General features: G+C 35.1%; 1 protein-coding gene across 1 annotated transcript; it reads right to left on the bottom strand.

Annotated features, from left to right (window-relative positions):
• Positions 1–441: 441 nt before the first annotated feature.
• LOC122589911 (protein ILITYHIA) lies at positions 442–25,365 on the bottom strand. The gene is made up of 59 exons (XM_043762242.1): positions 25,100–25,365; positions 22,578–22,954; positions 22,355–22,486; positions 21,194–21,722; positions 20,491–20,675; positions 20,278–20,404; positions 19,824–19,897; positions 19,557–19,633; positions 19,418–19,454; positions 19,174–19,337; positions 18,408–18,591; positions 17,958–18,035; positions 17,605–17,724; positions 17,462–17,521; positions 17,164–17,289; positions 16,526–16,625; positions 16,266–16,435; positions 15,877–16,176; positions 15,304–15,420; positions 15,114–15,215; positions 14,878–15,027; positions 14,211–14,375; positions 13,961–14,137; positions 13,211–13,339; positions 12,989–13,069; positions 12,798–12,914; positions 12,496–12,668; positions 12,245–12,322; positions 12,017–12,164; positions 11,628–11,750; positions 11,263–11,319; positions 11,066–11,176; positions 10,792–10,983; positions 10,257–10,430; positions 9,847–9,957; positions 9,650–9,719; positions 9,439–9,517; positions 8,949–9,051; positions 8,319–8,489; positions 7,793–7,915; positions 7,605–7,718; positions 7,405–7,511; positions 7,269–7,320; positions 7,086–7,192; positions 6,924–6,983; positions 6,717–6,834; positions 6,217–6,327; positions 5,940–6,077; positions 5,743–5,865; positions 5,289–5,360; positions 4,632–4,744; positions 4,152–4,310; positions 3,980–4,076; positions 3,697–3,879; positions 3,024–3,218; positions 2,517–2,696; positions 2,293–2,425; positions 1,969–2,047; positions 442–759 (listed from the first exon to the last, which is right to left on the bottom strand). The coding sequence occupies exons 1-59, from the start codon at positions 25,206–25,208 to the stop codon at positions 717–719; spliced, it is 7,884 nt and encodes a 2,627-aa protein (XP_043618177.1). The 5' UTR covers positions 25,209–25,365; the 3' UTR covers positions 442–716.
• Positions 25,366–27,869: the final 2,504 nt, after the last annotated feature.

Here is a 27,869-nt window from a genome sequence, read left to right as displayed (position 1 = left end):
ATATTGTGAGACCGGTTCAGTATCCAGTTCAGTTTTCAAAACATAAGATTCAACGGAAAGAATTGATAAAAATACATATAAATATTACTCCATAATATTTAAATTTATAAAAGAGGGTTTAATAGGAATTAAAATGAATCAATACTGGATTTTTAATAGTTGGCCAGATGTAACCATCTAAAAGTTTGGCTTCTTTTTAGGCTTATTTATCAGGTTTCTTTATCAATTCTCTTGTTGATATTAGGATCAAGTCTTGTGAACTCGGTAATCTTTTTTACAGTCAGATAAATGCATACAAGATAAATGGGTCAATGATGACCGACAGTTTTAATGAACATAAATTGGCGTGAAAGATCATGCCATAAACAGGCAGCCAGAAAGGTACAAAAGAAATATATGACTCTAATATTTCATCAAGAAACTTGATTTTACTAACACAAGTACAAAACCTTTCCGCTCTTCATTGATCACAAAATTAAAATCCAAAATGCCAAAATTACAACTTCAGAGTACAAACGACCTTATATATGACGCAGAAATGAGAACCCATTCCTCAAAAATGGGTATTGTCTGTGTACTCTATAAATAATTGCATTTAGCTTTTTCTACGGGTACAAAAATGTAGACGGTAAAAGCCTATGTCTAAGCCTCTTAAGAACAAGTATGCTATAGATGAACACCAAAAACACTGAATCTACATACATATTGACAACTTATCAACCACTTGCCGAGTCATCTTCACTGTCATCACTATCATCACTGCAAACATTTAACACAAAAAAAAGTTGGAATCATAATATAAAAAAAATCAACAATAAAAATACAAGAAAAGCAAAACAAAGCAACTGATTCTTCATCTAGGTCCTACGTGTGCGGTTCTTGACCCCACAAAGCCGTCTATGGCTTCAACAAACAATGTTGTACAATGAAACTAAATATTGAAAGCACAATAAAAAACAAAGCTCAAGTTTGAGCTTTAATCAGTGATTTTTTACTTCACATTGGCCCGACTCAAAAGTCAAAACCTACTTTTGATTACCATTTTTTCTGTACCAGCCTTGCATTATTTGAAATTCCAACTTAGTGACAAAACTTTAAATTTCATCATTACAGCTAAGGCTGTAAACGAACTTTTAAACGAACTAACATGAACAAAGAGAATCCATTATTTAGCTCGAACGAATATGAACATAGCTCTCAATATTCGTGAACATTCGATAGTTCGTGAACATTCGATAGTTCGTTCATAAACACAGTTGCCTAGAGCATTAACACAGTTCTATGTTTGGCTACTTTTTCATAAACAATTAGTAAAGTGTACGAAGGTACATCAACAAGGTCTCATATGAGTTTGTTCGGTTTCTTTACAGCCCTAATTACAGCCTGACTTAAAATATGTAGTTCAACATCCCTCACTGGAAAGGGCAAAGTAACCGAGCAATAATTAGCAAAAATGATGCGGAACCTTTTCGCATTCACCTTCCTTTATTTGGACTCTTTAGCTTACTATGCATTTAATACAATTTGTTAAACTTTATGGTTTCTTGTTATGTTCTCATCTATAAATTAGGACCTAAACTTTTTTAATTATCAGTTATCAAGAATATGAAAATCATGTTTCTCCTATCACTAATGTGTGTTAGTGTGAATTTTCCTGATTTTCGGTATTCTATTAGAATCAACGAATTTTAGAAGAATTGCTCCTGGTATTCTTAGGAATCAACAGGTTTCAATTGTTTATCCCTTTTTCTCTCTGCGTCAAAAAATATATCTTTTTTGGGTGTGTGATCAACTGATCATGTAACTCATAATTCTAGATAGTAAAAAACCATGTAAAAAACAAGTTACCATTTAAACATACATTTCTAGGTACCTAAATTGTCTATATGGATAAACACAATGAAGTATATATAAAATGAAAACGTGAAATTGAACCATTGTTATGATGCAAATCTAAATACACAGTACCTGTATTCAGAAAGCTTTGATATCCGTCTTGCATCTAAACCAGTTATAAACTTTTGAGCAGCTTGAACATTTTCTGTCCCTGAAATGCATAAGATATATCAGAAACAAAAAAGCATGGGACAACAAAGTACTGCCGTTTAACCATACATCCCCTACCTAAACGTGGCAATTAACTCTTCTTATTATGAAAGAGTCAAATCGATTAGTGTTCAATTCCAAATGGGCCATATAAAATAGCTGAGAGGAACGGGCCATATGGGAGAAATAGAACAAATAACAGAATAATGCTAGACAATGCAGGTGGTTGGAGATCGTTCACTGTACCTTTTGTTAACTGAAGGGCATGCAAAGCACATCTTTCAGCAGCAAGTCGCACGGGTGTACTTCCATCCTTTAAACATTCGGCAAGCATAGGACCATATACCGTAACATGGATCATAATCACTGAAGCATGTGTCTGCAATAAAACGTTAATGTCAACTCATGTCTGAGTATAATGAATCCACCCTTAAATCAAGAAAATACAAGAGAGCTAAGTTTTGAATTACTTTTGCCACTGCTTTAAGTGCATATAATGCCCTCCTCCTGACTTCACTGGAATCATCCTGCATGGCAGATGCAATTGACACAACCGTGGCCTTGTGTGCATTTGAGTTGGAAGGATCCTTTTGAACTTGATGAAGGAGTAGTCTTCCTAATGCTTTAGTTGATGTTTCACGAACAGGGAACTGCATAAGAAAATATTCAGAAGACCCAGTTCCAGAAAAGACGCATTGAAACAATGAGTAGAGGTGACAGTTTTGATCCATTATGTTAAAAATGATTCATTTAGTTTTTTTTTTTATATAAAAGGTAAAACTAGCTTCAAAAGAAAAAAAAAATTCAATTGTCTAAAGTAATGTTTTAATGCATAAAATTTCCTAGATAATTTAACACAATACTTTGCCACAATCTAGCCCAATTTGTCTGTTCAAAACTAAAAAATGAACCTCTCTGAGACATTACCCAACCCGCTCATTGTGCCACCTCTATATGATGACAGAAACGTGACAAACCTTCTCATCCTTCAAGCTATTTTTGAGGCAGTCAGCAACCATTGTGAATGACGGAGATGCTAATATTATAGTAGGAATGTGTCTTAGCATTGATGAGATGGTAAGAAGTGAGCCATGCCTGGCAGACCAGCTAGAAGATGAAGTATTATGTGGAAGTTCCTCAAGTAATTCAGATATTTGATAACCTTCCAAATGCTGCAGATATACCATTGAAAATAGATGTTAGAGGACCACTGAAACCAATCAACAAAAAAAAAAAAAAAAAAAAAACAGATATTGATAGCTAACAAAAATACTCGTATTAAGGAAGGCAATATCCATAAAATCCACAACCTTTTAACTGCCAAAATTTAACAAAACTATACTTAGTAAGTCGGTGGCAAATTCTTCTAACTGCTTATTAACAGAATAACAGGCTAATTCAGATATAGGTTGTATCTATAATGGGTCATGCAGGTAGTAGCATGAAAAGATAGCTTTGAAGTCCAGAAACCAAATGTTGTAGCCATACTTGACACAACAATTTTTCGGTGAGAAGTTTCTAGGTAAAAGTATATTCAGTTTTCACCTGACCAACTTTGAACCATTACCGAACCTGTCCGACTCTCCCTTTTCTCTATAAGAAACAGAAGGTAACCAATGGGATAAGATAAGTTGCACAACTAAAACAAACCTCGGATATGATGCCCAGAATTCTTGCTGAAGAACATCTTATTTGGTCATCATCATTATATATCAACTCCTTCAAAAGATCATAAAGACGAGTCTTAACGGGAGCACTAACACTCTTTCCGGCATACTTAACAACACCTTTCAAAGCAGCCAATATTGCCTCACGCACCCCACCATCTGATGCCTGTTAATATGATTTATGAACTTTAGACAAACCGAAACTCCTTACCATCTGTTACCATGACAACACAACACTAGAAACATAGTACACACACACACATAACCTGCAAGTTGGATAGGAGATCGCCAACTAGAGGATCAACCCTGGTACTTAATGCACTAAGTTTCCCAAGGGCCGAGGCAGCGCTTGAACGAACGGTCCTGTATTGGTATCCATATAGTCGAATTAGTGAATGCCAAGGAAGAAAAATAGCTTATTGAATTATATTAAATTACCTTGTGCTGTCCTGTAAACATTTGACGAAGGTAGTTTGTAGCTGTGGAAGAAAAGGTTTCAATGCCATACCACCTTTTCCTATTATGATGGTCAAAGTTGAAAGAATAGCACTTTTCACTTGCCATGGGAATCGATCACCAATAATTCTAATCAGGGGCCTGGAGAGATTAAAGTATAGCACTTGCATCAAAAAAACAAAAAAGCAGAGAATAATAATGATAATAATATACCCATAATAATTATAACAAACCCAATAACAAGACAACTTTCCTACGAGAGCACAAATCCTTGTGACAAACTTTAGACATTCGGAAAGGATCAAATGGGTAGGATGTAGCATATGTCATAGAGTGTATTTAAAATGCTTAACAGGCTTCAGGTTTGCAGCCTAATAAACTAAATTATATGACAGAAACGTATTACTATTTTCTAAATCATATTACTGCATTAATAAACAGCAATTTCAGCATGTTACATACCCTGTAATAGGGATAACAAACTCTTTCAGTGCCTTTTCACTTGTTACTTCAATTAATTCTCCAAGACCCTGTGCAGCCTGTTCTCTCAATTCTGCGGACCCACTTATTAGGCCCTGAGGTTAAAAAAAAATCATTATTTACCTAACAAGCAATTAATATCAAGCAAAGCTGTAAGGTTAGTGGCCCATTGGGAAGGTCTTTGACCTTGGGGTGTTCCACCAGGTTCGAGTCCCGTTTCCTACATTTGTAGGGGTGGATTACTGGGGGGTTTTCGAGAGTCCTGAGTTTTATCTTAGGCATTCGTGTAATTTAAGAATAGGAGTAGATTAGTTTGCCATTAACAATATAAATAAAAATAATATCAAACAAGCCTTTATAAACCCCAAAACATTAAATATAAAAAAAATGTGTTACATATTGACATAAAAAGAAAAATTTTCCTATCATATATAATACAAAAAAAAATGTATCAAGATTTGACTACCTTTGACCAAATAAATATCTCCGACTTTTGTTGCATTTAAAAAGTGTACAGTACATTTAGTTTTGTAGTTGACCTTCGTAACAATTCGTAAGTAATTTGATGTTTTATTTGGCTTTAAATTTTTACATAGTTAAATTCCCAACTAAGCTTACACGGGGCAATAAAAAAGGTACCTGAAGATATATAGGAAGCAACGGTTGAAGAGCTTTTGGGAGACATAACCCGGGAATAACAATTGGCCCTCCCTGTATGTTCATCAGCAAATAATTTGTGTTACAAGTATGACGTATAATAACAAAATCAAGAAATCGTTAATGATATGTTAGGTGAAATTCTGCATCACTGAAAACCAGAGGTGGTGATTAAGGGAAAGTCTGGAGCAGATCAAAACCCGTAAAACAAGAAAAGCCTCGTGAACCATCTTTAAAAGGTAAGGTTATTAGTAGATTGACTAAACACTAAATACATTTGAATAGTTGATGACAGTGTTTTGGGTCAACCAAAAGTCTCATCCTGCATTGAAAGACTACCGGCCAAGACAACAGTATTATCCCATTATCCACCCATCCATTTAGCTACCTTCAGCGTACAACTGCAAGTCGTATTCACATGTAAACATATTTTCACCTTTTTCTTTCTACGTTCCTTGTCTCTAGATGTGGATACAGCATCCCGAACTAACTTGATATATGACGGGAGAACTTCTTTAGGAACTGAACCAACAACTCTCGACAGTGCTTCCCAGGCAGCCTGTTATAGAAATATCAAGAATTCAAGACACTGAAGGTAGATAGTAAGTAACATTAAGTTGAAACAAAAATTACCGATACAGTAGCAGAGTCTGCGTCACTTAGTAAAACGATAAGGGTAGATATCATATTCGGAGCTTCATCCACCAGATACAATTTACTGTTTTTGAAAAAATAACCAATCAGATATGCAGAACTGCGCCTAGTTGAAGCCTGCAAAAAAGAAAAGCATATGTGAGATATGTGTATGTGCACAAATACATACAAAATAAACATATATACACACATATGTATGTGTGAGTGTGCGGGTGTATGTGAGAGAGAGAAAGAGAGATTTTCATAGAAGCTTTACTTGGTTATCCCCAACCCCCTTCAAAAGTTCTGATATCAAATACTCAATTCCCTCCTCATCAATGACTAGCACCACGATTTCTGCAGCCTTCTTGGCAAGATTCTGGACATCCTACATTGCAGATAAAGAAAAATTAGCATGTAAGAAAGTATCAAGACTAGAGGTTGCACATAGGCGGGGTACCAACAGGTTTGGGTGTTACATTCAGATGGTTTTCACTTTCAAAACATTTTTCACTCCTTTTCTAGAGCTTCATAAATAACTGTTGTATCAAGCATGCTTACAAATGCTACGTTATTTGCAAAAACAAAAGCTATTTTTGGAGAAAAATTAAGAGCTTCACATGTTCTACTTAAAACAACATATTTAATCTGAACCAACTCTTTCTAAGATGGGTTGAAACAATCACCTTGAATCATGATCACAAATGGGGAAGTAGTAAAAAATGCAAATAGATAAACGCACTCTATAAAAAAAAGGAAATGGGAAAAACATCATACCACATGATCATCGTCTCCCATTGCAGAGAGCAAGGCAGGAAGAACTGTTGAAAGATGGACATTTAAACCGGCACCCGCAACCTCTGCAACTGCTCCAAGAGCATGTGCATTGAATGCACTGAAAATAATGTTTCCATTAACAGTTAGCATCAATGCTCTATTTTCATGTCTAACTAGCAAAGAAAACTCAAATTATAAGGTACATACGAGAGAGGGAGATGAACAAGCTTCGGCAATATGTGAGGCAACACAGCCACAGTCCTGACACTGTCAATATGGAAATTTCTCATTAATACTCATTCAAGAGTTGCAGAGAGAACTATGAAGAAAGTAACAATCAGCAGCCACATAAGATGTGTTTCTTAGTACCTCAATATTTGTTTTAGACCATCAAGCGCAGTATCTGCCATATCATCATCTTCCAAAGCATGGAGAAGAGTTGGAACAATTTCATCAATTGCTTGCATTCCAGCACTCTACACAGACATAATTAGCATTATAAACAGAGTATAAAATCATGAAAAAGTAAGTGTAAAAACATGCTCAAACTACCTTATACAGAGTACTGAAGGCAACCCCTGCAGATTCCCGAACCTCGACCGTGCTGCAAAAGAAAGAAATCGATAATCCCAAATGATAACAAATTTCATATAGATGATACATAGAAGAATTAAAAACATAAGAATACCTATCACAAAGAGCAGTACGGATGGTAGGGATAAGCAAATCCATATAACTTATTAACTGGCTCCTGCCAGCACTAGCCATCACTTCACTTAGACCAATGCAGACACCCTGCAACAAATTGGAAGACATTAAAATAAGATGATTATACTGAACAGATATAAGATTACCATAACTGAGGCATCGGTAAAGAATATAAAATACCTGTCTTCTGCTAGATTCGGGGTCCTTCAAGCCTTTAGATAATATAGGAATAACCAAGGGAAGAACTCTCTCACCAAGTTTCCTAACAAGCTCACCCAAAGCTCGTCCAGCGGCCTTAAGATAATAAGCAAAACTTTAGTTTGGAATTATAGATGAATAGCATGTGTAGAATATAACCAGAACCATACCTGTCGTCTTTCAGAGGATGGTGAGGCAAGAGAAGTGATAAGGGTATTCATCAAAACCGGCATTATCTCCTTTAAGGTTTTAGGAGTATTTACAACTATAGTCTTCCACACATGTAAGGCAGCCTACATAAGAAACATGTAAAATTACATATCGAACCACTTAAAAAAGATATTTAAACATTTAACTAGAAGTAGCAATTCTGAGCCACTTGCATATCCCTCCCCGTATGATGTTTTTTCTGCAGCAGGTTGACTAGTAAATATAAAAAGAAGCTTGGAAAAATGGGTCAAACAGGTTGAAAGTCCCTCAAAATGTATTTAAATCATTTCATACCAAAAAAACAAATTAATAATATAATTGATATTATTATAGCATCTGTAATTATACTTTTGAGGCACTAAATTGTTATTGTACATAGCCAATTTTTGGCAAAACATGCTTCAAGTTGACCTAACCTATTTCAAATAGCTACGAACCCACCCTTTTTGCTACCTCTACAAATAATATCAGCCAATAATATCATACCTGGCGAACTGAAAGGCTGACATCTGTACGGACCATATAGAGTGCAGCAAGCACTTCATTGCGCTTCTCTTTTCCAAGTACCTCAATGATTGCACGTCCTTGTGCTTCAGTACTGGCACCTTCATCATCACTACCACCCTCGAGAAGCGCTTTTCCAGAAGTCCCAGCAACCTGGATGAAACAGGTTACCAAACATGAATAATAGGTTCAGGAAATTGAAAATGCAAAGATGAGTCTACATGTAATAGGTGGCTCAGAAGGCTTGAGTAGCAAGTCAATAAACAAGTTTGGATCAGAGTAGTCAACTTTGATAGGGGTTTGTCAGAACTATAAGCCCGTAACATTTTATATTCCTTCTTTTTGAACTTATATAAACAGAAAATAATTAGATATAAATAACATAAACTATACTGTGATACAATTAATCTAGTTTTAAGTTTATCGGTTTAAGAGGTTGTAAGCATATTAATTCAAAATATGTCTTATGCTCTTCAACACGATAGACACATTACACTTTAACCCAAGCCTTGAAATTTGCCAATGTGACCCGTTGTAGGTGAAATATCACCCAGGTCAATACATTTTATGGTGAATAAGCTGAATTTGCCATCTTTAATGAGTAGTTTGTACCTTAAATAAGAGGTCACCCAAAAGTTCTACAGAACTTTGACGTATACGCCAATTATCATTAAATATACCGTCTTCTACAGCCGGAAGAAGCAAAGGCAGAGACCTACCATGGAAACAAAGAAGACCATAAGCAAAGAGAAAGTTTCATGGTACCGAAAAAAATGTCTAGTCATATGTTCTTGTGAATATGTTTAGATAGGGATTTGGTAATTTGTTTTTCTGCTTTGTAAGCATGGCTGATGTAAATGTCATCCTATCATTCAGATAGGATGACAGAACTTATTTTCATATATGATATTGAACAAGGGGTAACGGCCTTTTACCAGAAAAAAAAAAAAAGTTTTATGGTACAAAACAGTTTGAACACTCAATTCATGTAACATGAAATACCCTTAAATAACATAATCTACATGGCACTTGGTTAATAAAAAAAGAAAGCGACTGGCATCATCAAAAACACTTGAAATTCTAATATCATCCTAGAACTTACGATATAGCATAATGTTCCACCAGTATGTGCCCAGCTCCAAGTGCAGCTTCACGCACAGACTCGTTTTCATCTGCAAGACCTGATGACACATGTGTGTGAAAATAATTAAGTACACCCCCCAATGTGCGAAAAACTTTCTAAATTAAATGTATTATAAGTATACTAGAAACATAACCACCAAGACTTGGACCGAGGAAGCACTTTTACTTACCATCTAAGATGGATGGTAGCACTTGCTGCAAGTAGTTTTGGAACTGTACGCCTAGTGATTTTGGCAGATACTACAAAAGAAAGAACCTTAAAATTACAAGAACAAACACAATTATGCAAGATGACAAGAGGCAACTATTAATTATCTACAAAACATAAAGATAGTTCAAACATAATTAAGTGAACAAACTGGCTCACCTTGAAAAGTGTCAGATAACCATCACGTACGGATGCTTTTTGATGAGAGCAGTTCCGGATGATATCAGGAAGAAGGTGCTCGAAATACATAGTTCCAAGAGCAGCCACTACCTATAAGGAGTGAGGATGTTTTTTTAATTATTGCTCTAATGAATACAAAAGGTTCCAATATAAATTGTCTAGAGTAATAATACTAGATTCTACTTTTAAACATTTATAAAACCCAAGTATGACGTACATGCACCGATGCACATATAATATCTATAGCTCATATAGAAGTGCATAAATTTAGAATAAAATAACCAATAAAGCTTCTTATTATAATTAGATATGAGTGACACACTATCACCGGATATTATAATGAACTAAAAAACCCTTGGAGTACAATTCTTTTTTTAAGAGTTTCTGACCTCACTCAATCCTTGTGCAGCACCGGAGCGTTCAACATTACTACCATCAGACTTGAGTGTTTCAAGCAACCACGGGACAAGATCTGGGAAGTTCTCTTCGCCCATTCCCCTTATCAGAGAACCAACGGCTCTGGCTGCTACAGACCGAACTTCCGGTATTGGATCTACTAAGACCTGTTTCAAGTGACGTAGTAAACTACAAAGTAACTATCAACACTAAAAAGAACAGGACGGTAAATAGAGGTGGCAAAATTGCTAATTTTGATGTGGGTTGGGTTGAGAGACAAGAACCACGTTTGTCAAAAAGCTGTTAAATGTTATTACTTCAATAAATACAATTAATTAAATGCTATTATTTCAATAACAATTCAACTTTTCAGATAAGTTAAAAAGGCTTTCTGCATAAAAATAACAAAAGATAACCAGAATCGACCCATTAATAAGAAAATCTATATTGCCCAGCCAAGGATAACACTGTTCTTTAAAGATAGTATGCATTTTTTTTAAACAGCATAAACAATATACGTAAGCATACCTTCTTGATTTCCGGAAGGAGCAATTCTATATAAGGAAGCATATCTGTTGGATCAGTGACTAACGAACACATATTGCCAGCTATTTGGGCAGCCTTCTTTTTTGTTTCAGAGCCCCTCTCCCTTAATCCACGATGAACAATGGGTACCAAAAGGGCCAATGAAGGAGCATCAATTGAATTTATAAAAGTTGTCTGCAACACAATAATAAGAACCCACAATTTTAAGTAAAGCTTCCAAGCTAAAGCATAATTATCAAAAGTAAGGAGTTATTACCTGAAGAAGAATATCAAGGGAATACTTCGTATGATCATTAGGATCTGTAAGCCCCAGCAAAAGGGTTGGGACAAGGGATGCGATTTCAGGATTCTTTATCACGCTACCAACCTACATATCATAAAAGAAGTTGAATCTTCCCATAATCATAGAAATACAAATAGCAAATTCTATTAAAAAAGAAAAAAATCTGAGACCTGCTGGAGCGCTGTTTGCCCTGCAGATTGCACTTTCGGATGGGTATCCGTTAGCACCTGAAATCAATCCGATGATAACTTAGACATGCAAATATTTCGACTGATGAATTAGAGGCTGTAGATTTTTCCAATTTACTATGCAATGGGTCAATTTGAGTTAATTTTTCTCTCACAACTCAAAAAAGTAATTGCAATTATTATATATAAAGTAAATATATAAAATGGGTCGAACAAAAGCAAAAAAGACCAAAAATGGTTTTCTCAGACTACTTAGATGATTAATGGTGAACTATAACACTATATTTTACATTAGTGGTAGCATTTTGATGCAAGTCATCATACATTACGTTTTATGTTCACATTACCTCTGTCAATTTTGGCACAATCCTAGGTAGGCACTGAGAAAGTTGTTGTGGAGCACAATATGCCATAGAGCCAAGAAGTTGAACACTACTCTGCTTGGTCCTCCAAGCTTTATCTTCAAGACCCTGAAAATATCAAATAGCCATAAAGCGTATTAAGATTTTCAAATAGCCACGTAGTGATAAGGTGGAGAAAATGTCGGGCTATTTTTCCTAACACAGACAACAGGAAACAATTACTCTTCAATTTATGTTTAGAATTACATCTCTACAGTACCCACTAACCAAGTTCGTTTGGATTAAAAATTACAAATGATAATATACAAGGTTATTAATGTCGTAAGACTCTTGATTACGTCAAATTTGACGACTATAATAGGAAAGAGAGAAACCTTCAGAAGTGAAGGAAGGACAAGCTTCACTCCCTGTGCAGTAAGTTGAGACATCATAGCACGAGCAGCACCTTCAGCAGCTTCCCGGACAGCAATGACTTGATCAGAGAATGAAACCAGTAGCAATGGTAACAAGTATATTACATACCTGTCAGGCAGTTATCACCCACAGTGATTGATTAAACTAGAAAATGTATTGTTTTGGACCAGAATAATGAATTGACTTACGGTTCAAACAGTTTCCCAAGCTTTTCACAAAGGCACTCAAACGCCAGCAAAGATCCTTCACGGCATTTAGCAGAATTTCTAAATATATAAAATTACAATTGTAAGAGCAGATACGAAGAAAAACCCGAGAGTTCATCAACATAAAATTTGATTAAATTCGCTTATTACAAAGTTTTGTTTTTGTGATTTCAGCAGAAGAGTTACAAGGTACACAACATATGGAAGGTGCTGGAGAGGTTTTAAGAACAAACCTATTTGCAAGTCCTTCCCGTAGCACTGTGGCGACACCATATTTCTTCAAACTAGAGATTCCAAACCCTTTGATAACCCCGGCAAGCCCAAAAGCTGCTCCACGCCGCTCCCCATATTTCTCACTCTTCATCAGCTGATCCAATAGCCTGGTAACAAGTGACATTGCATCTTCCTAACCAGATAGAAAACATCAGAAAATGTAATTCCACTCTAAAGTATAGTTGGAAAATAAAAAAGCTGCATCTAACATAATAAACTTCAAGATGATTTAATAAAAAAAGATGGCATTCATAAACCATACTTGCTTTGATTGCATTAATGGAGACAGACAACTTGAGACTGCCCTCTGGACAGCTTCTGATGGGGTGTTTAGCACCTCCAGTAACTTCTCTATAACAGTATGGACCTTAGGATCATCCTGTTCCAATCAAATTAATAAGAAAACCCTTCTAAGATTAATTCTAGCAGATTGCTAAAGAAATGATATGAAACCTTGGATAAATGCTTTGCTAGAGCTCCAGTAAAGATGACGACACCCTCACGTACCAAATCATATTTTTCTTCATCCGACACCTAAAAGATGTACATGTCAGATATTTTCTTATATAATAAGCATGATGAATAACTAGCAGTCTGGCACTATCGATGTTCTTAAGCACAAGAATCAACTTAAAAGACCTTCAACAAATGTGAAATATTAAATTTACGACATACACTGGCCTTCTTGTTTAAGTAGTTTTCGAATATCGGAAACAACAGTGAGACGTTATCTTTTCCATGTTTATCAATGATCATGATACCGGCATTGATCATTCTTCCACGAACATCGGCATTGGTATCAGCCTGCAGTTAAAGCACAAGAAGTTCCAAGCAAGGTGGTCAGAACTACCATCTTTAATAGAATATCTTAAACAGAAAGCAGTGTGCTAGTGTTTTTAATGTACAAGACAAATGAATCAACCCATTCATGCCGAACAGTACATTTGGAGCAACTTTAACCAAATTGACCTGTTTCTTCTTGTAAAACGGTTTTTAATATAGCACTTTGACCCCTTAGAGATAGATCATAACCAAAATCAACCAATTTATCTGAAAATCTTCCATTAAGTCCACTTCAGCCAAGCCATCTAATTGTTCATCAAGATCTTTCACTTCAACCAAACCATCTAATTAGGGTTCTTTAATCAGATTGGGTGGACTTTATTGGATTTGGTCTTTTAGTTTCATGGTATATTTTAAAAACTATTATTTTATTATATTGTGTTTGATGTTGGGCCCAAAAAAAAAACCCAGAATAGCGCCTTGAAGACCGATGATTGGCCGCTATTTTGACCGATCGATAATTATGACCGATAATAGTAGGACTGCTATGTTCAACGCTAGTTTGATTTAGAAGGAACCCCAATAACTGCTATCCCACCAATATTGACTACACAGTAAACGAAGTACAAAAAAGTACATTACCAGTGCTCGAGATATCAAGAATGTCATAACAACAGGAAGGTCTTTTGTTCGAAGGACATCAGCAGCAGCATGCAAAGCTAAAGCAGTCCCTTGTCTACCTAGCCAGCCAGAATCAATGCTGTCCACCCCAATACCACCATCACGAATATAAAGAGAGAACAAAGTTGCCAAAGATTCCTGAACATACATATATCTGTAAGGGAGAACAGTCATAAGATATTTAAACGGCTCATTAACGACTATTAGTCACCTGCAACGTATCTGGGTATTCATCTAACACAGCAGCCAATGCATCGGCAGCAGCTATTCGAACATTATAATTAACATGAGAAAGGGCCCTGAAGAGTCCAGAATAATCGGTCCCAAATTCGTGATCGTAACGATCCCACACATCCTCTGCCACCTCGGCAACTGACTGAGTATTAAATAAGCATTACATAGAATAAGAAGTTGGTAACTGAAACCGACGTATCATAATCCAAATAAAGCAAAGAAACAAATGAAAGTACTGAATTTTCTATTTCTATGATACCCTATGTAGTTATAGTGGTCCAGAATCATATATGGGTAAAGGACTGATATTTGAGATATTAGTTATCGTGGTGGTATAACAGTGAGATAGCGGTAATTTTAGTATTATCCAACTTTTTATATATATGATAATAAATACTTTATACTTGATATACAACTCCACTCACTGCAACTTTAAAATTCTAATATTTTAAACATTAGTGTCAATACTTGTAAAAATTAATGTTTCTTTATGTTTGGGCCAAAAAATGTAACAGATAAATAAAACGCTACAGCACCGGTACTTGGACCGCTATAACACCGATAGCGGGGCCGCTATTTTGACCGCTATTTTACATGAGGACCGCTAACCACTATAGTGCCACTATAAATAACTTAGATGATACCTTTTCGGGATCATGCAAAGCAATCCAAATGCTTGTAGCAATTTCCACATCCTGAGGAACAGAGCGGCTAGATACGGCTGGAATGCATTTTACAGCATTTAAACACGCCATTCTTACATGAACGTCTTTCGCATAAACACCAGATAGCGCCTGTATGTAAAATGTCAAGAAAGATTAAGTAAGATACTTATTATGGGGCAACTAACATATGTTCCAAAACTTCAATTGCAGCATACCGGTGCAAGTTCTTCTGGTCGCAAACCAAGACACAACTCATTCAATGCTGGTGCAACAGATCCTTGATACGCAGGAATGGCACCGAGCACATGATACAAAACCTGCCAAAAAGCACAGAAAATGAACATGCCATGCAATATAAAGAAACAGAATAATGATATGAATAATTCAGATGAAGTGGAAACTTACTGAAAGCATTTGAAGCCTGGGAAGGGGTAATATAGGATCCATATGTAAAAAAAGTATGCGAAGTACATCATCATGAAGTCGTGTCTTCTTAGGAGACGACAGTATTCTCTCCAGAATCTTTTCAGAACAATGCAACAATTAAAATCATCAGTCCTTGGAAAGATGCAAGATATAATGCTAATTGAGGTGTCAGTTTCAACTCATTTAACTGTGCATGAGTTGATTAGATTATGTTTTAGATGTAAGGTGTTAAGCAGGTGAAAGTCATCCAATGTGTATGTCTGATGCTGATGACCTTAGGCACAGCAGATTATTAATGTAAGAACATGTATTCTTTAATTATATTTGATACACTTCCGTTTATAAAACATATGAAAACTTTTCTAAACAGGTAAATGTTTCCAGTCCAACCAAACCATATTAAGCTATGACAAAGTATTACCCATCTTAAGCATGTAAACCAACCCACCCAACTAGCCGTAGGCTACACAGCCAACACCTATAAGGCTATAATATTGTTACGGTAAGTTTCTGTTGACTACACACGTGATAAGAGAAATTAGTAAAAATTACCGGGAAAACAAAACTAAAAGAATCAACTGGAATGGGGTAAGATTTGCATGATACCGACAAGCCATGCATTACTCTTTCAAAGAGACTCGATGAAGACCTGTCGTGATCACCATCATCAAGAGATGAAAGTTGATCCCACGACACATGAGCTTCGGTAGTGGCAATTAACCTTAAGGCTGTAGCAATATCTAAACCCCAATTAGATAGTGGAGGAGCTGTACATTTTGATAGCTTCACCATAGTTTCATATGCCACCTCATCAACTATGGGTGAATGCAGTAATGGGGTAACAAATTCAACCTGCCAAGTGATCACGGGTAGCTTGAAATTAGAATTAAAATAGTAAAGCAGCAAATAATATACCATGTACATAATATAAGGATACTAACCAGCGAGGGTAATTCACTATGTGTGAAAACAGGATTAGCAATAGCCATCTCTCCTAACACTTTCAGTAACAAAGAAAGATTCTTCCGTATGCTCATGACCTTCTCACGAACAACAGCTTCCTCGCGAAGCTGCAAATCACGTGCCTCCTCCTTTGATGTCTTTTGTTTATCTATATTGACAAAAGAAAGAGTAGAGTAAAAATAAACAATCACGCTCATATATGTGATTGGGTGAGGAAAGATAGAATAAAAGCACATGCCAGGCTTTTTTGTTGGTTTCCCCGTATCCTTTTTTCCTGCAGCGGCGCGTTCTTTAACAGCAGTTTCTTTCCTTCCAGAAGAATTGGAGTTGCCATTGTCCTGCAGCCAACAAGATAAATCCTGTCATTAATGTTGCTCATGAGATTATAAATACGTTTGAAACTGATTAAGTGATATCAATTAATCATAATTAACTAGCTTATCAGGTGTTTAATAAGTTCTGATTACTTGGTATGTTGATAGAAAAAATTACCAAGAAAATGGTTTTACAAAACTGTTCAGGTATTCAGATAGATCTATCACGATCTCGTTTTATCAACTATACAATTATTTGATAACAGTTTTTTTGACATGTCATAGTAAATTCTAACTATAATATAGTTTAAAAAGATTACTAAAAATTGGATCTTAGGTAAGAAAAAAAGGGTATATAAGTAATCTAGGTTATTCTCATAGTGTTGTGCAGAATACACATAACTAATTGCCGAAAAGGAAAGATACCTAACCCTTAAAGAATCAGACAATCAACATGAGAATCGTCTTTGCTTTTAAACATAGATAACTAATCATAATGCAGTTTTAGAATGCACATTCACACACCCACTATATTAAAAGAGAATTAACAATTGATAATCACCATGCTGTCATTGTTCTCATATGCCTTGAAACGGCCTTTAGCCTGTTTCACGTTATTAGAAGCTACAGACTCGGCGATATAAACGCCTTGCTCAGTGGATAGCATCCCTTCAGGGGTACGGAAAATCTGCAAACGTGAGAATGGAGGGGACAAATATGAGATACCAAGAATGCAGTGGTTAAAAGCAACTTTGATGTTTATTCTTTTTTATGAAAACAGAAATATATTATGTACACCAAAATCAAACAATAAGGTTGAAGATATTTTAAATCGTGATAAGCGTAGGTATCAAGCTAACCTGAACATCATTTTCTGATAGAAAATTGTGCGCACTCCGATCGGGAGAGCTTTTCAAGTGCTGTAAATATTTAAATGTCAAATGATAAAACAGTACTGATGCTTAATTAAAAAAAATTCAAAAAAGAGAAATATGCCGTTAACCTTATCAAATTCAGCATAGGTTTCCACAGGTGTGATAGTCATCAAGGTTGACAAAGCATGTATAGAAGCTTCTTGTTCCAGAGGCCTGATACTCATCAACCCCATGGGTCCAAGTAAACTCTGTAATAAAAGTTAGTGACAATGAATGATATAAGAAGGGTAACTTACGAATCAAAGATTCAAACTTTAACAGCCAATGAAGAAATCAAAATATAAACCACACATGTGACACTTCATATAGCATTCTTTGTTCAACAATTTTGAACTTGAATTTGTATATCTAAGCAACTATTTAAACGTAATCTTGAATCGCACTTTTCAGATAAAGATTCAACTAAAAACGCTAAAACTACCTGACACAAGTTACTGACGTCGGCCATTATATGTTCAACAGCATCAAAACCAATTGCTCTCAGACACCTTTGCAGTCTCTGATAAAAAAAGAATATTAAATATTTAAAAAAACGAGTAACTAACAATATTAAGTGAGGCTGCAAATGGCCAAGCAGGTCAAACCAAGTTTGGTCAGCTTGGGTTGACTAGCAACATTTCAAGCCCTTCTCTATAAGAAACTAACTTACTAACATCTTGAATATTAATATAAAGACTATCCTATTCCACCAATGATCAAAAATTTAATATCACAAAAACTGAAGAATCTGTAAGCTCTAAAAACACATTTTTGATGCATTCAACCACTCTTGACTCGTTAGGACTTGAGTAAACGTGTCAAAATTGCCACCTCTAACACAATGTAAAAACCTCACTTTGGACTGAAATTGGCATAAATAGGGTTGACTAACCTTCCAAACTGCATCTTTTTTTGCTGTACCAACTAGGCATGGATGATGAGAGCAAAATAGCAGTTGTATGCAGGAAACAGGTGTAGCAGCCAAGACACCAGATGAAATTACCATCAAAGCCTTGACCAAAACCTCCACAGATGGCACAAAAGCTACCTGAGTGTCCGATGAGTTTTCTGTCTCGCTGCAAATAACATCATCAAATCAATGTATATTAAGATACATCCTATTTCACCACCCACAGAAAACAGGCGACGCAAAGACGGACATTTGTAATATGAACCACCTTACTCAATACTCGTAAAGACGAAAATATAACTAAATCACATTAGAATACAAATGCCATAAATGTTAACCAATAACAATACGTTAGCTTCACGCTCTAGCTAAAAAACTGAATCAGCTACCAAAATGAACAGGTCTAGTGATCAGTTAGAGGGTGAAAACGAAAAACTCTGGTACAAGTCAGGCTGTATTGACCCACAATACGATTTTATGTCTGATACATTATAACAGTGTGCCAATATGGTCACAAATAATAATGTATCATCAATAATACATTTTTAGCAGAAAAATTAGGAGGTAGTACACAATAAAAATATGCTTTGATCGACTTTAGACCCCATTTAACGCATTTCTAGCTAAGCTACTTCTATTCATTTCGGTTTGAAACCTTAGAGATACAATGTAACCCAGATTCACTCACATAAAATTGGGTCAAAATTGCCAGCAATAGTATAGCTAAGCTCACTCGTAAAAATTTTACCTTGATTTTGCTAAAACTTTTTCCCCAACAACAGTGAGGTACTCAGAATATTCAGCTAGAAGAACTTCAAAGAGCTTTGGAGCAGCAGATAGAATCCTCTTGGTACAGCCATAAGCTGCTTTGCGTATATCCCAACTTGAATGGCATAGAAATGTAAGAATAAGCTGCAGAATAAAAAATCAGCATGTGACCAAACTCCTAAGAAAAGAAATAGAAACTATGTTAGAACTTCATAGTACTTCACCTGCATGAGTGACTTCACATGAAGAATGTCCAAAACCCTATAGCAAAGATAACAAGTTTATGAACATTTGTAGAACTTGATAAATATAATAGAAGAACTACATGATTAACAGGATCAAATAGTTTGCAGAAACAAAAACCTGTGTGAATGATCCACAAAGAGTGACTCAAGTAAGTCAATGCATGTTTCACAGTCGTCGACTGATAGTTTGGAAGCCTACATAGCGATTAGATTAGATATATATATATAGATAGATAGATCAAATACAGAAATATATTAAAAACCTCCGATTCTCACTGAATGTGTCTTGAATATGATAAGCATTTTGTTATATACCAGAACTTGCTAGTACCTCCTTTCATAAGTTCATAAATCAGAAAGACACAATCAAAGAAGATAAAATTACCATAGCAACAGGGACAACTGAAGGCTCATTCTGCGCAATCAAAGACCAAACCTTTTCCTTGGACACCGTTTCATCTTCAGCAAAAAACATTAAAAACTTACTATTCTGAACACTATTAGGGCATTTTTGGTTAAGAGAAATGAGAACATAGAGAAGTGGCTTTCCCTGTCTGGTAGAGACAGAGAAATGAGATCAGAGGGGGGAGGGGATAGTTTCTCAAAAAATGCAACTACATGTATTACGATATTCCACTGTTTGCAAATGAAACGTTTCTTGGGAAATTTAGGGTATATAGGTGAAAGAAACGCAAAAAATATTTCTCAACGCTTCACACATTTGATGACAAAACCAAAGCTTTCATCCACCTCATTTCAATTCTATATATTTCTCCCAACCAAACACGTCCTTAGATGAAATAAGTAAAAACAAACATCAAAAATAGATTACCAAGTACCTGCTTTGATATCAGCAGCTGCCATTTTCAACACAATGAGTAATGCATAAATGCCATCCAACCGTTGAACTGCTTTAGTATAACCAGTTTTCACTAGCTGGATAAGAGACATAAGCAAAGAAGATACCTGATGGCAAGCATTAGAAAAGCTTTAGTGACAGTTTTAAAGAAATGTACTAAAGAACAGTGATTTTTTATAGGTTAGTTTCGCACAGGTAAAACTGCATCGGCATTTTTGCATATGACTCGTATGCATCGAAGATGACCTCTTCTTAATGATTCCTTCTCCTTGAGACCTGAGCTAATAAATGTAACAAGCTCTGGCCCAATAGCATCTGTTGATCTTGCTACCCAAGATGCTAGAGCAGTTAAGCACGCAAGCTTTACTTCTTCATTTCCTGGAATCAAAGTCAATCTCATGTCACTCATGCATATGTTGTAGAGGTGACAATTTTAACCCATCTACTAGTCAATATGTCAACTAGGTCCTTGTTTTGTCTCAAAAGGACGTGACATCAATACAATGAAAAAGAACCGAATAAAGAGAAGGGAAAGTTATGTGATTAGTCCATCACAGATGCCACGTCATTTTGTAGAAATCTCTTTGCAATTAGTTTGTACATATAGCATTTCTCAATCAAAAACTGTAAGCTAATATGGAGCATATCAAATGGGTCACAAGAGTTGAAGTCACCCAAAAGCATATTGTTTATGCCTAAATTCACCTAGATCATCTTATTTAGAGTTTAAAAGTTATAATAACAGGTCTCTTTTGTATTATAATAAAAACATAAGGTGACAAAGAGTATGCTCGTAAATCATCCAACACTGACCTGTTTTAACCAGTATTGATAATGACCAGGTAAAACTTGATAGTAATAAATAAAGAAACAAAAAGACTCGAATATACACCCACCATCATCCTTGTAACTGGTCATGAGAAGGCCACATACAGTAGAAGAAAGACCATTAAGATATTTCCCTTCAGGACATCGAGACAACTCCTGGAGAGCATTAATCATGCCAACCCTCTGATATGGAAAAGCGAGTCTTCCCTCAGAACCTCGAATTACAGATCTGACAGCATTGACCATTGACTCAATAGCATCGGGGTTACTAGACTTTTGACTCAAGCAACTGACAATATCTAAGGCGGCAAGTCTTCTTACTTCGTCTGCATGTCGGGCCTGCAATAGTACCACTGACAGAATCTCGACACCATACTTACTCAAATCCAGGTTAACATATCTCAAAAGAACCCCTATGGATTCCAGAACAAGCTCGGGATTCCTTTTCAGCATCTTCACAGCTGAAGGAACAATAATGTTCTTAAAATCTTCATGTGTTAGATGACAAAACAATGAACGGAAAGCTTCACTTAGAGTTTTTGTTGGATTATCCTTTGCATTCAAAACAGCTTGTACATACATATCAAGATATACCGGCTGCATGATGCAGTAAAAAGAAAGAGAGTGAGAAATTGCACCAATCCATGCATATAATTTCACAAAATATATTACAATGTTGTGTCTACACTCTACAGGTCAAAACATCAACTCACTAATCCATATGAGTTAAGTTGAGCTATTTTTTGACTCGACTATGCCATACAGATAGAGTCAGAATATAACAAAAAAACAAAAACAAAAAAACCACTTCAAAGAAAACAGATCAGAAAACTCAAAAGTCACCCAAGCGTACCTTCAAAGAATAAAACCTGATTTAATTAAAAAAAGGTGATTTACATTTTTTTATATATACTAGACACAATAACTATTTTATAAAAGATTAACTTGGATAAAGTGTTTCAGGTTAACCAAATCAGACCCATTTTGACCGGTATCAATATTACTGGTATTGAGCCATTTTGACCTATAGAACTATTGATGGTACTAGCCCATTATCCAATCCTGTATAGATATTACTGGTATTGATCCATTATGCAATCCACCCAATTTGACATATCTATTTATTAAGAAAAATAGTTCTGATGTTTCTTGATGGGTTCACATAACATTCACAAGAAAAAGTAATAAAACACAGCAGTGTAATATATATCAATTAGAAAGGTTCATACCTTCCATTGCTCAAACAGTGACATCTTTGAACTTGAATAGTCCAACAATACACAAAGCATTTCCGAACAATTTTTATACGAGATTCTTGCGTTTTTTACTTCTTCCATGTACAAACTGAAGATGTCGGGTGACTGAAATATGGAAGAAAAGATAATAAGAATTAACTAAACAAGTGAACTTTGTCCAAGAAAAGATCTATAAAACTTCATCTCATTAGTCAACCTCCAAAAAAGAATGAATAAAAGTTCTTCGGCAAGCCCTGCGTTCATGAGAAGACCCTTGTAAGCTTACTTGAAGACACAAAGCCTGTGCTGCTGCAACTTTGCTAAAGGCATTTTTTGATACGGAAATAAACTGACTTTTACTAAGAAGCAAGCATGACCAGTTCATAAGTCTATAGCAGCCAACATGAGACTGCAGTTTCAACTGTTTCTCCATGGCCTGCACAAGATTTGCTGCAAATGTTTTCATAAATATAACCTCGTTTAGAGCTTTTTTAATCAGATCATCCACAGCTTTCCTTGAACCTCGGTCATCATAAATATACAATGTCATGAATATTAAATCCACCAGTTGTGATGAAAACTCAGCTGACATCTCTGTAAATTCAAGTGAAATGTATGTCAAACTAATAGCGCGCCATAAAGAAAGAAATGGTATTAACAATTGCTTTACTGAATAAGAAGTATGTGATTAGAATTTATAAAGATAAGAACATTACATACCAGTCAAAGTGTAAAAGCTAACCAGTAAACTACAGTGGGTTCAACATTATAAAACAAAAAAGATTCTGAAGTGTAAATATTATAAAAACTAAAAAGCACTATATATCACAATGAACCATTATATTGCCCAACTAAGGCAAATCCACTATGAGTCAACGAACATTGAAAATGAAATAGCATTTGCCCAACTAAGTACAAACTCATCTTGAAAGAGGACAACCGTTCAAAATTCTTAACTAAACTCATGAAGCAACCCATGCTACTAAAAGGATCTTCAAATTCCCAAAGGATGCTTTTAAACGGGTGATTAATAAATACACACATACATATATAAAACACAAAGTTGGCTTTTGGTTTGTACAAAATCATGAACTGAATCATGACACTATAATAATAAACCAAGCTGTGAATCCAAATTTACTTGCTAACATTTTGCAGTCCAATAAATCCTAATTTGCTATTGGTAACAGAGAGTACGGTTTGTTCCAATAACAGTTGATGGGGATCATCTAGTTCTAAGGTTTAGGGTAAACGGACAAAATTTTTTGAAAGAACAATTGTTAAAATCTCTCTAAAATTAACCACTGAGTGCGACATAATTAGTTGTTACAACTACTTGGCGATATTATGGGTTGACTTCAACGTTCAATACAAACCTTGTGATCAGTGTTCATCCCAAGAAAGTTTAGAGAATTGAGGCCTTTCCCCTCCAATTCGTGTCAGTGCAAAGAAAGGTAAGATATTCGCACAAAATTGAATTCAATTTAAGATGAGGATACTACATCGACAGTGTCATGGACTCATGGTTCATGACAACATATCTATTCTACATTATAAAGCATTTGATCCCCTCCTAATTTCTAAAAAAAGAACAAGATCTACCCAAACTCCCTCTCTTTTAGTCACTAATTTAAATTTCTTCACCTAATATACCTATGTTACCATTAATGAAATTATTTACAACATACATCCCTCAACCCTTTAAATAACTACACTATCCCTTTTACATCAATTACTTTTACATTAATAACCACACCTCTACCGGCACCGCACCACCGCCACGTCACTACACCACAGCATCACGCGGGAATAAGACTAGCAATGGTTTAAGTCGTACACCCATGATACATTTCCTCTTGTGAGAAGTCCAACAACTTGGGTAGAGACAATATGCAGTAGATAGACAATGAAGAAACCCAATACCTTATTTGACTTTCATTGGTGTGTGGCATGAACTAGATGGCCTATTATGTAACAAGAAGCGTTGACTTAGTTTATAAACCCTTCTAAACAAGTAAACATTCTTTTCATCTTTTTCAGGTCATACCAAGTACTTATAACAGGCAAATACAAATTCATACCAATCATTGTTACCAACATACTGACGTCAACTTAAAGGTTACGGTATTTAGAATAAGTTAGACATATAGTGACCTAGCCAATTCTTGTTCCTGATGATAAATGAAAGTGTGTATCAAGCTGTCATTATTTCCTGCTTGTATCGCTATGTACATATATCAAGATTTCAAAAGAATTCACCTAGTATTACAAAACTATCAATACTAACTTACAACAAATGTTATAAGACGTGTCGATAAGTTGTCAATAAGCTCCGATAACAAAACAAAAATCACAACGTACTAATATTCGCAATTGTTAGAATCCGATAAACAAATAAACAAGCTTCTTAAAAGATAAATAGCTGCTAGTCTACATTTACGATATCAACGCTAAATTGTACATCAAAAATAATTAACCATCAACATTTCAACTAAATACGAAAGAAATTGCAGTCACATATCAGCTACCGATAATATAACATCACAGATGAAAATCAGTGAGCAGCTTCTGAGTGATATATATTAACATATAATCATATATGTATATATATATAAATATATGTGTGTGAGAGAGAGAGAGAGAGAGTTGCGTGTGTATATACATATATATATATATATATATAATGTATCGAATTGAAGTGAAAGTAAACAAAATTAGTAAAAAGGAATGAAAGAAGACCTGAATTGAGGAGTAAAATAGAAGGAATATCGGATTGAAAGATCCGAATCCGTTTTTTAGTGGATGAAGTTGGAACCGAAGAAGCAAGTGAAGATAACGGCTGCTCCATTTGGAAACAGTATCAGCAGCAGCAAATCAAAGCTGAAAATATATATATATAGATCTTTGATTTGAATTTGATTAAAATATCTTAAGATAGAGATATTGGATGTGTTTGTGTGTGTTTGAGTTGGTGTAAAGGAGTGTGTGTTGTTGGGCGGATGATATGTGTGTGTGTGTATTTTTTACTGGGTGTGTGTGTGTTGGTTTTTAGGGTTTTAGGAAAGATGAGGGTGAGTGAAAGCCAAACGCAATATAGGCAGGGCGCATGTGCCTTCTTTTTCTGTTTTTACTTCTAATTTTTACTTTTTTGAAAGGTGAATTTTATTAACAAACGAATCCAACCAAAGTGGTAGAGCACAATACAATATTATTTACATCCATTCGAATTTACACGAATTTTTAGTGTACCTTAAAAGATAGCTTAATGAATTAATATCAAGTAGAATCCTCACAATGTTGAAGTTCACATTTAAAAACCCCCGCACTAAGAGTTTTTATGTTAATTCTCACATGCTTCGTACATTTTCACAAGATCTTTGACTGAAAAAAAAAAGATAGAGGACCTTATCTTACAAACTGTTATACCGACAAATTGTTATACCGACGTAGCAATACCACACGAAAAGCAAAAATATACTAAAAATGGTGGAGGATATAAGTGCATATAATGTTTTTGCATGAGGTTCATACATGTTGTCCAATACATATACAAACCAAAAAAAAATACGAAAAAAACAAAAATGGATAGAGGGCCAACTTTTGGATGATACTAGTCAAAGTTTCCAAAATTATATATTTTGATTTAAGATAATGTATATAACTTTTGTAACGAAATTTTAAAGTTATATATATTAATTTTTTTTACCGACGTGTTTATATATACTTAATTGTAAATTTTGGATATTAGAGACTAATTTTGCTCAACATGTGCGTTGTTGGACACACGATTCTGCCATAATTCTAAGAGCCCTCAGTTTAACAAAGTTATCTACCGTTCATGTAAACAAAAATGTTTCAGAATTATTAAGTAACATTCATAATATACTAAAAATAACCATTATTTAATGGCACAAAGTTTTTATGGCATGTGTAATATGTGACACTATAGTTTGCTTTTTAATAACAAATTGATTTATGCCACTAAAGCTAGTAATAATTATTGGCATTATCTCATACGTGTTACTATAGGTCAATGGCACTTCAATTATTTTCGCCTTTAAAATGTTACTAGAGTATTAACTTTTATGTGCCATTATATTTCTTTTAACATAAACTTTTTATAAATCAATTAACTAACTGTAAATGTTTTGAAACTCTTTTATTTTTTTTAATTAAAAGCCAAAACAAAATAGTCGGTCATTTTTCCCTCTCCCAATTTTCACATCTGTGCCCATCTAAAATCTTTTTTAAAAAATGGTGACCATATTCAAAGGTGTAAATAAAGTTGGTATACACAATCACAAACTTTGAGTTAAATTTTATATATACATACGATGTGAGATCTTAGGGCTTTAAAGCATTGGGTATGGATTCCGACCCCGAACATTGGGCTTTAAAGCATTGAGCAAGGATGTCGACCTTGAACATGACATGGCATGTCGGCACCACACCACCCTCCACCCCACCCCATTCGGCGTCGGACCACCCTTTGGGGTTCTTGATTCCCTTGTCGATGCTCGACATCTTTTTTTCTTCTTTTTTTTTTGTTTCTATCGGATATGAAAGGGGGCCAGTGTCACACCCCTAAAATGCGGAATCGAAGGTGTGAACAATATTCATAAACAAATCACACATTATAACAAACGACCTCTAGAATGAGACGTTTTTAGAAAATATTAAGAAAATAGTTTCATTTATTGATCATAAAAGGATAACCGAATTCACAACTAGTACAAATGAGATTCTTTAAACATGATAATATAAACTAAGACACCTCGAAGGGTTTTCTTCTAGTATGCAATTGTGACTCCAAAAGTATGCATCTATCTTATGCGTCATCTAGCTAAGTACCTAAGAATACACGTTTAAATTTTGTCAACTTAAAGTTGGTGAGTTCACGGTTTTTATAATAAGGATTTATCTTTGGATCAAAAGATTTATATAAGATATCGCATGCATTACGAATATCAAGATAACATGGTTATTTAAACCAATAATATTTATCACATGCTTATATCTTAGAAACCGAATACCTTAACATCATATGATTCACTTATATATAATAATAATACCCCTTTGTGATGCTAAAATGCTCATCGCAATCACGATATAATTCAAATATTAATTATCTCTTGCGTGTGTTAATGCGACTAACCAGGATAGGGGTGTCAACCCAATAGTACTATTTATAATATTCGTGTTGTAAATTTTAATCGGTCCAAGTTTCATATAGGGGATTTCGAGCCAGAGCATTGTAATAATAAAAATATAAGCATGGATCATTTTAAGCAATTGTGTCCATAAAAACAAAACAATTGTGTATTCTCAGTCCCAAAAATAGTAAATAGGGATCCATGAAACTCACCTTAGATTGGTGATTTGATTAGTAACGTAAAAAGGTTGAAGATGACAATGATGACGAGCAAGTCAACTAGCAAAAGTACGTATCCCTAAACATAATGTCATTGATTTACTTCTCGGTTTAGACTTAATTTATCTTATAATGTTA

This window comes from Erigeron canadensis, chromosome 2 (assembly GCF_010389155.1).
Source record: "Erigeron canadensis isolate Cc75 chromosome 2, C_canadensis_v1, whole genome shotgun sequence".
In the NCBI taxonomy this organism is placed as follows: Eukaryota; Viridiplantae; Streptophyta; class Magnoliopsida; order Asterales; family Asteraceae; genus Erigeron; species Erigeron canadensis.
The sequence above is the reverse complement of the archived record's forward strand: the minus strand, read 5'-3'. Positions and strand labels throughout refer to the sequence as shown.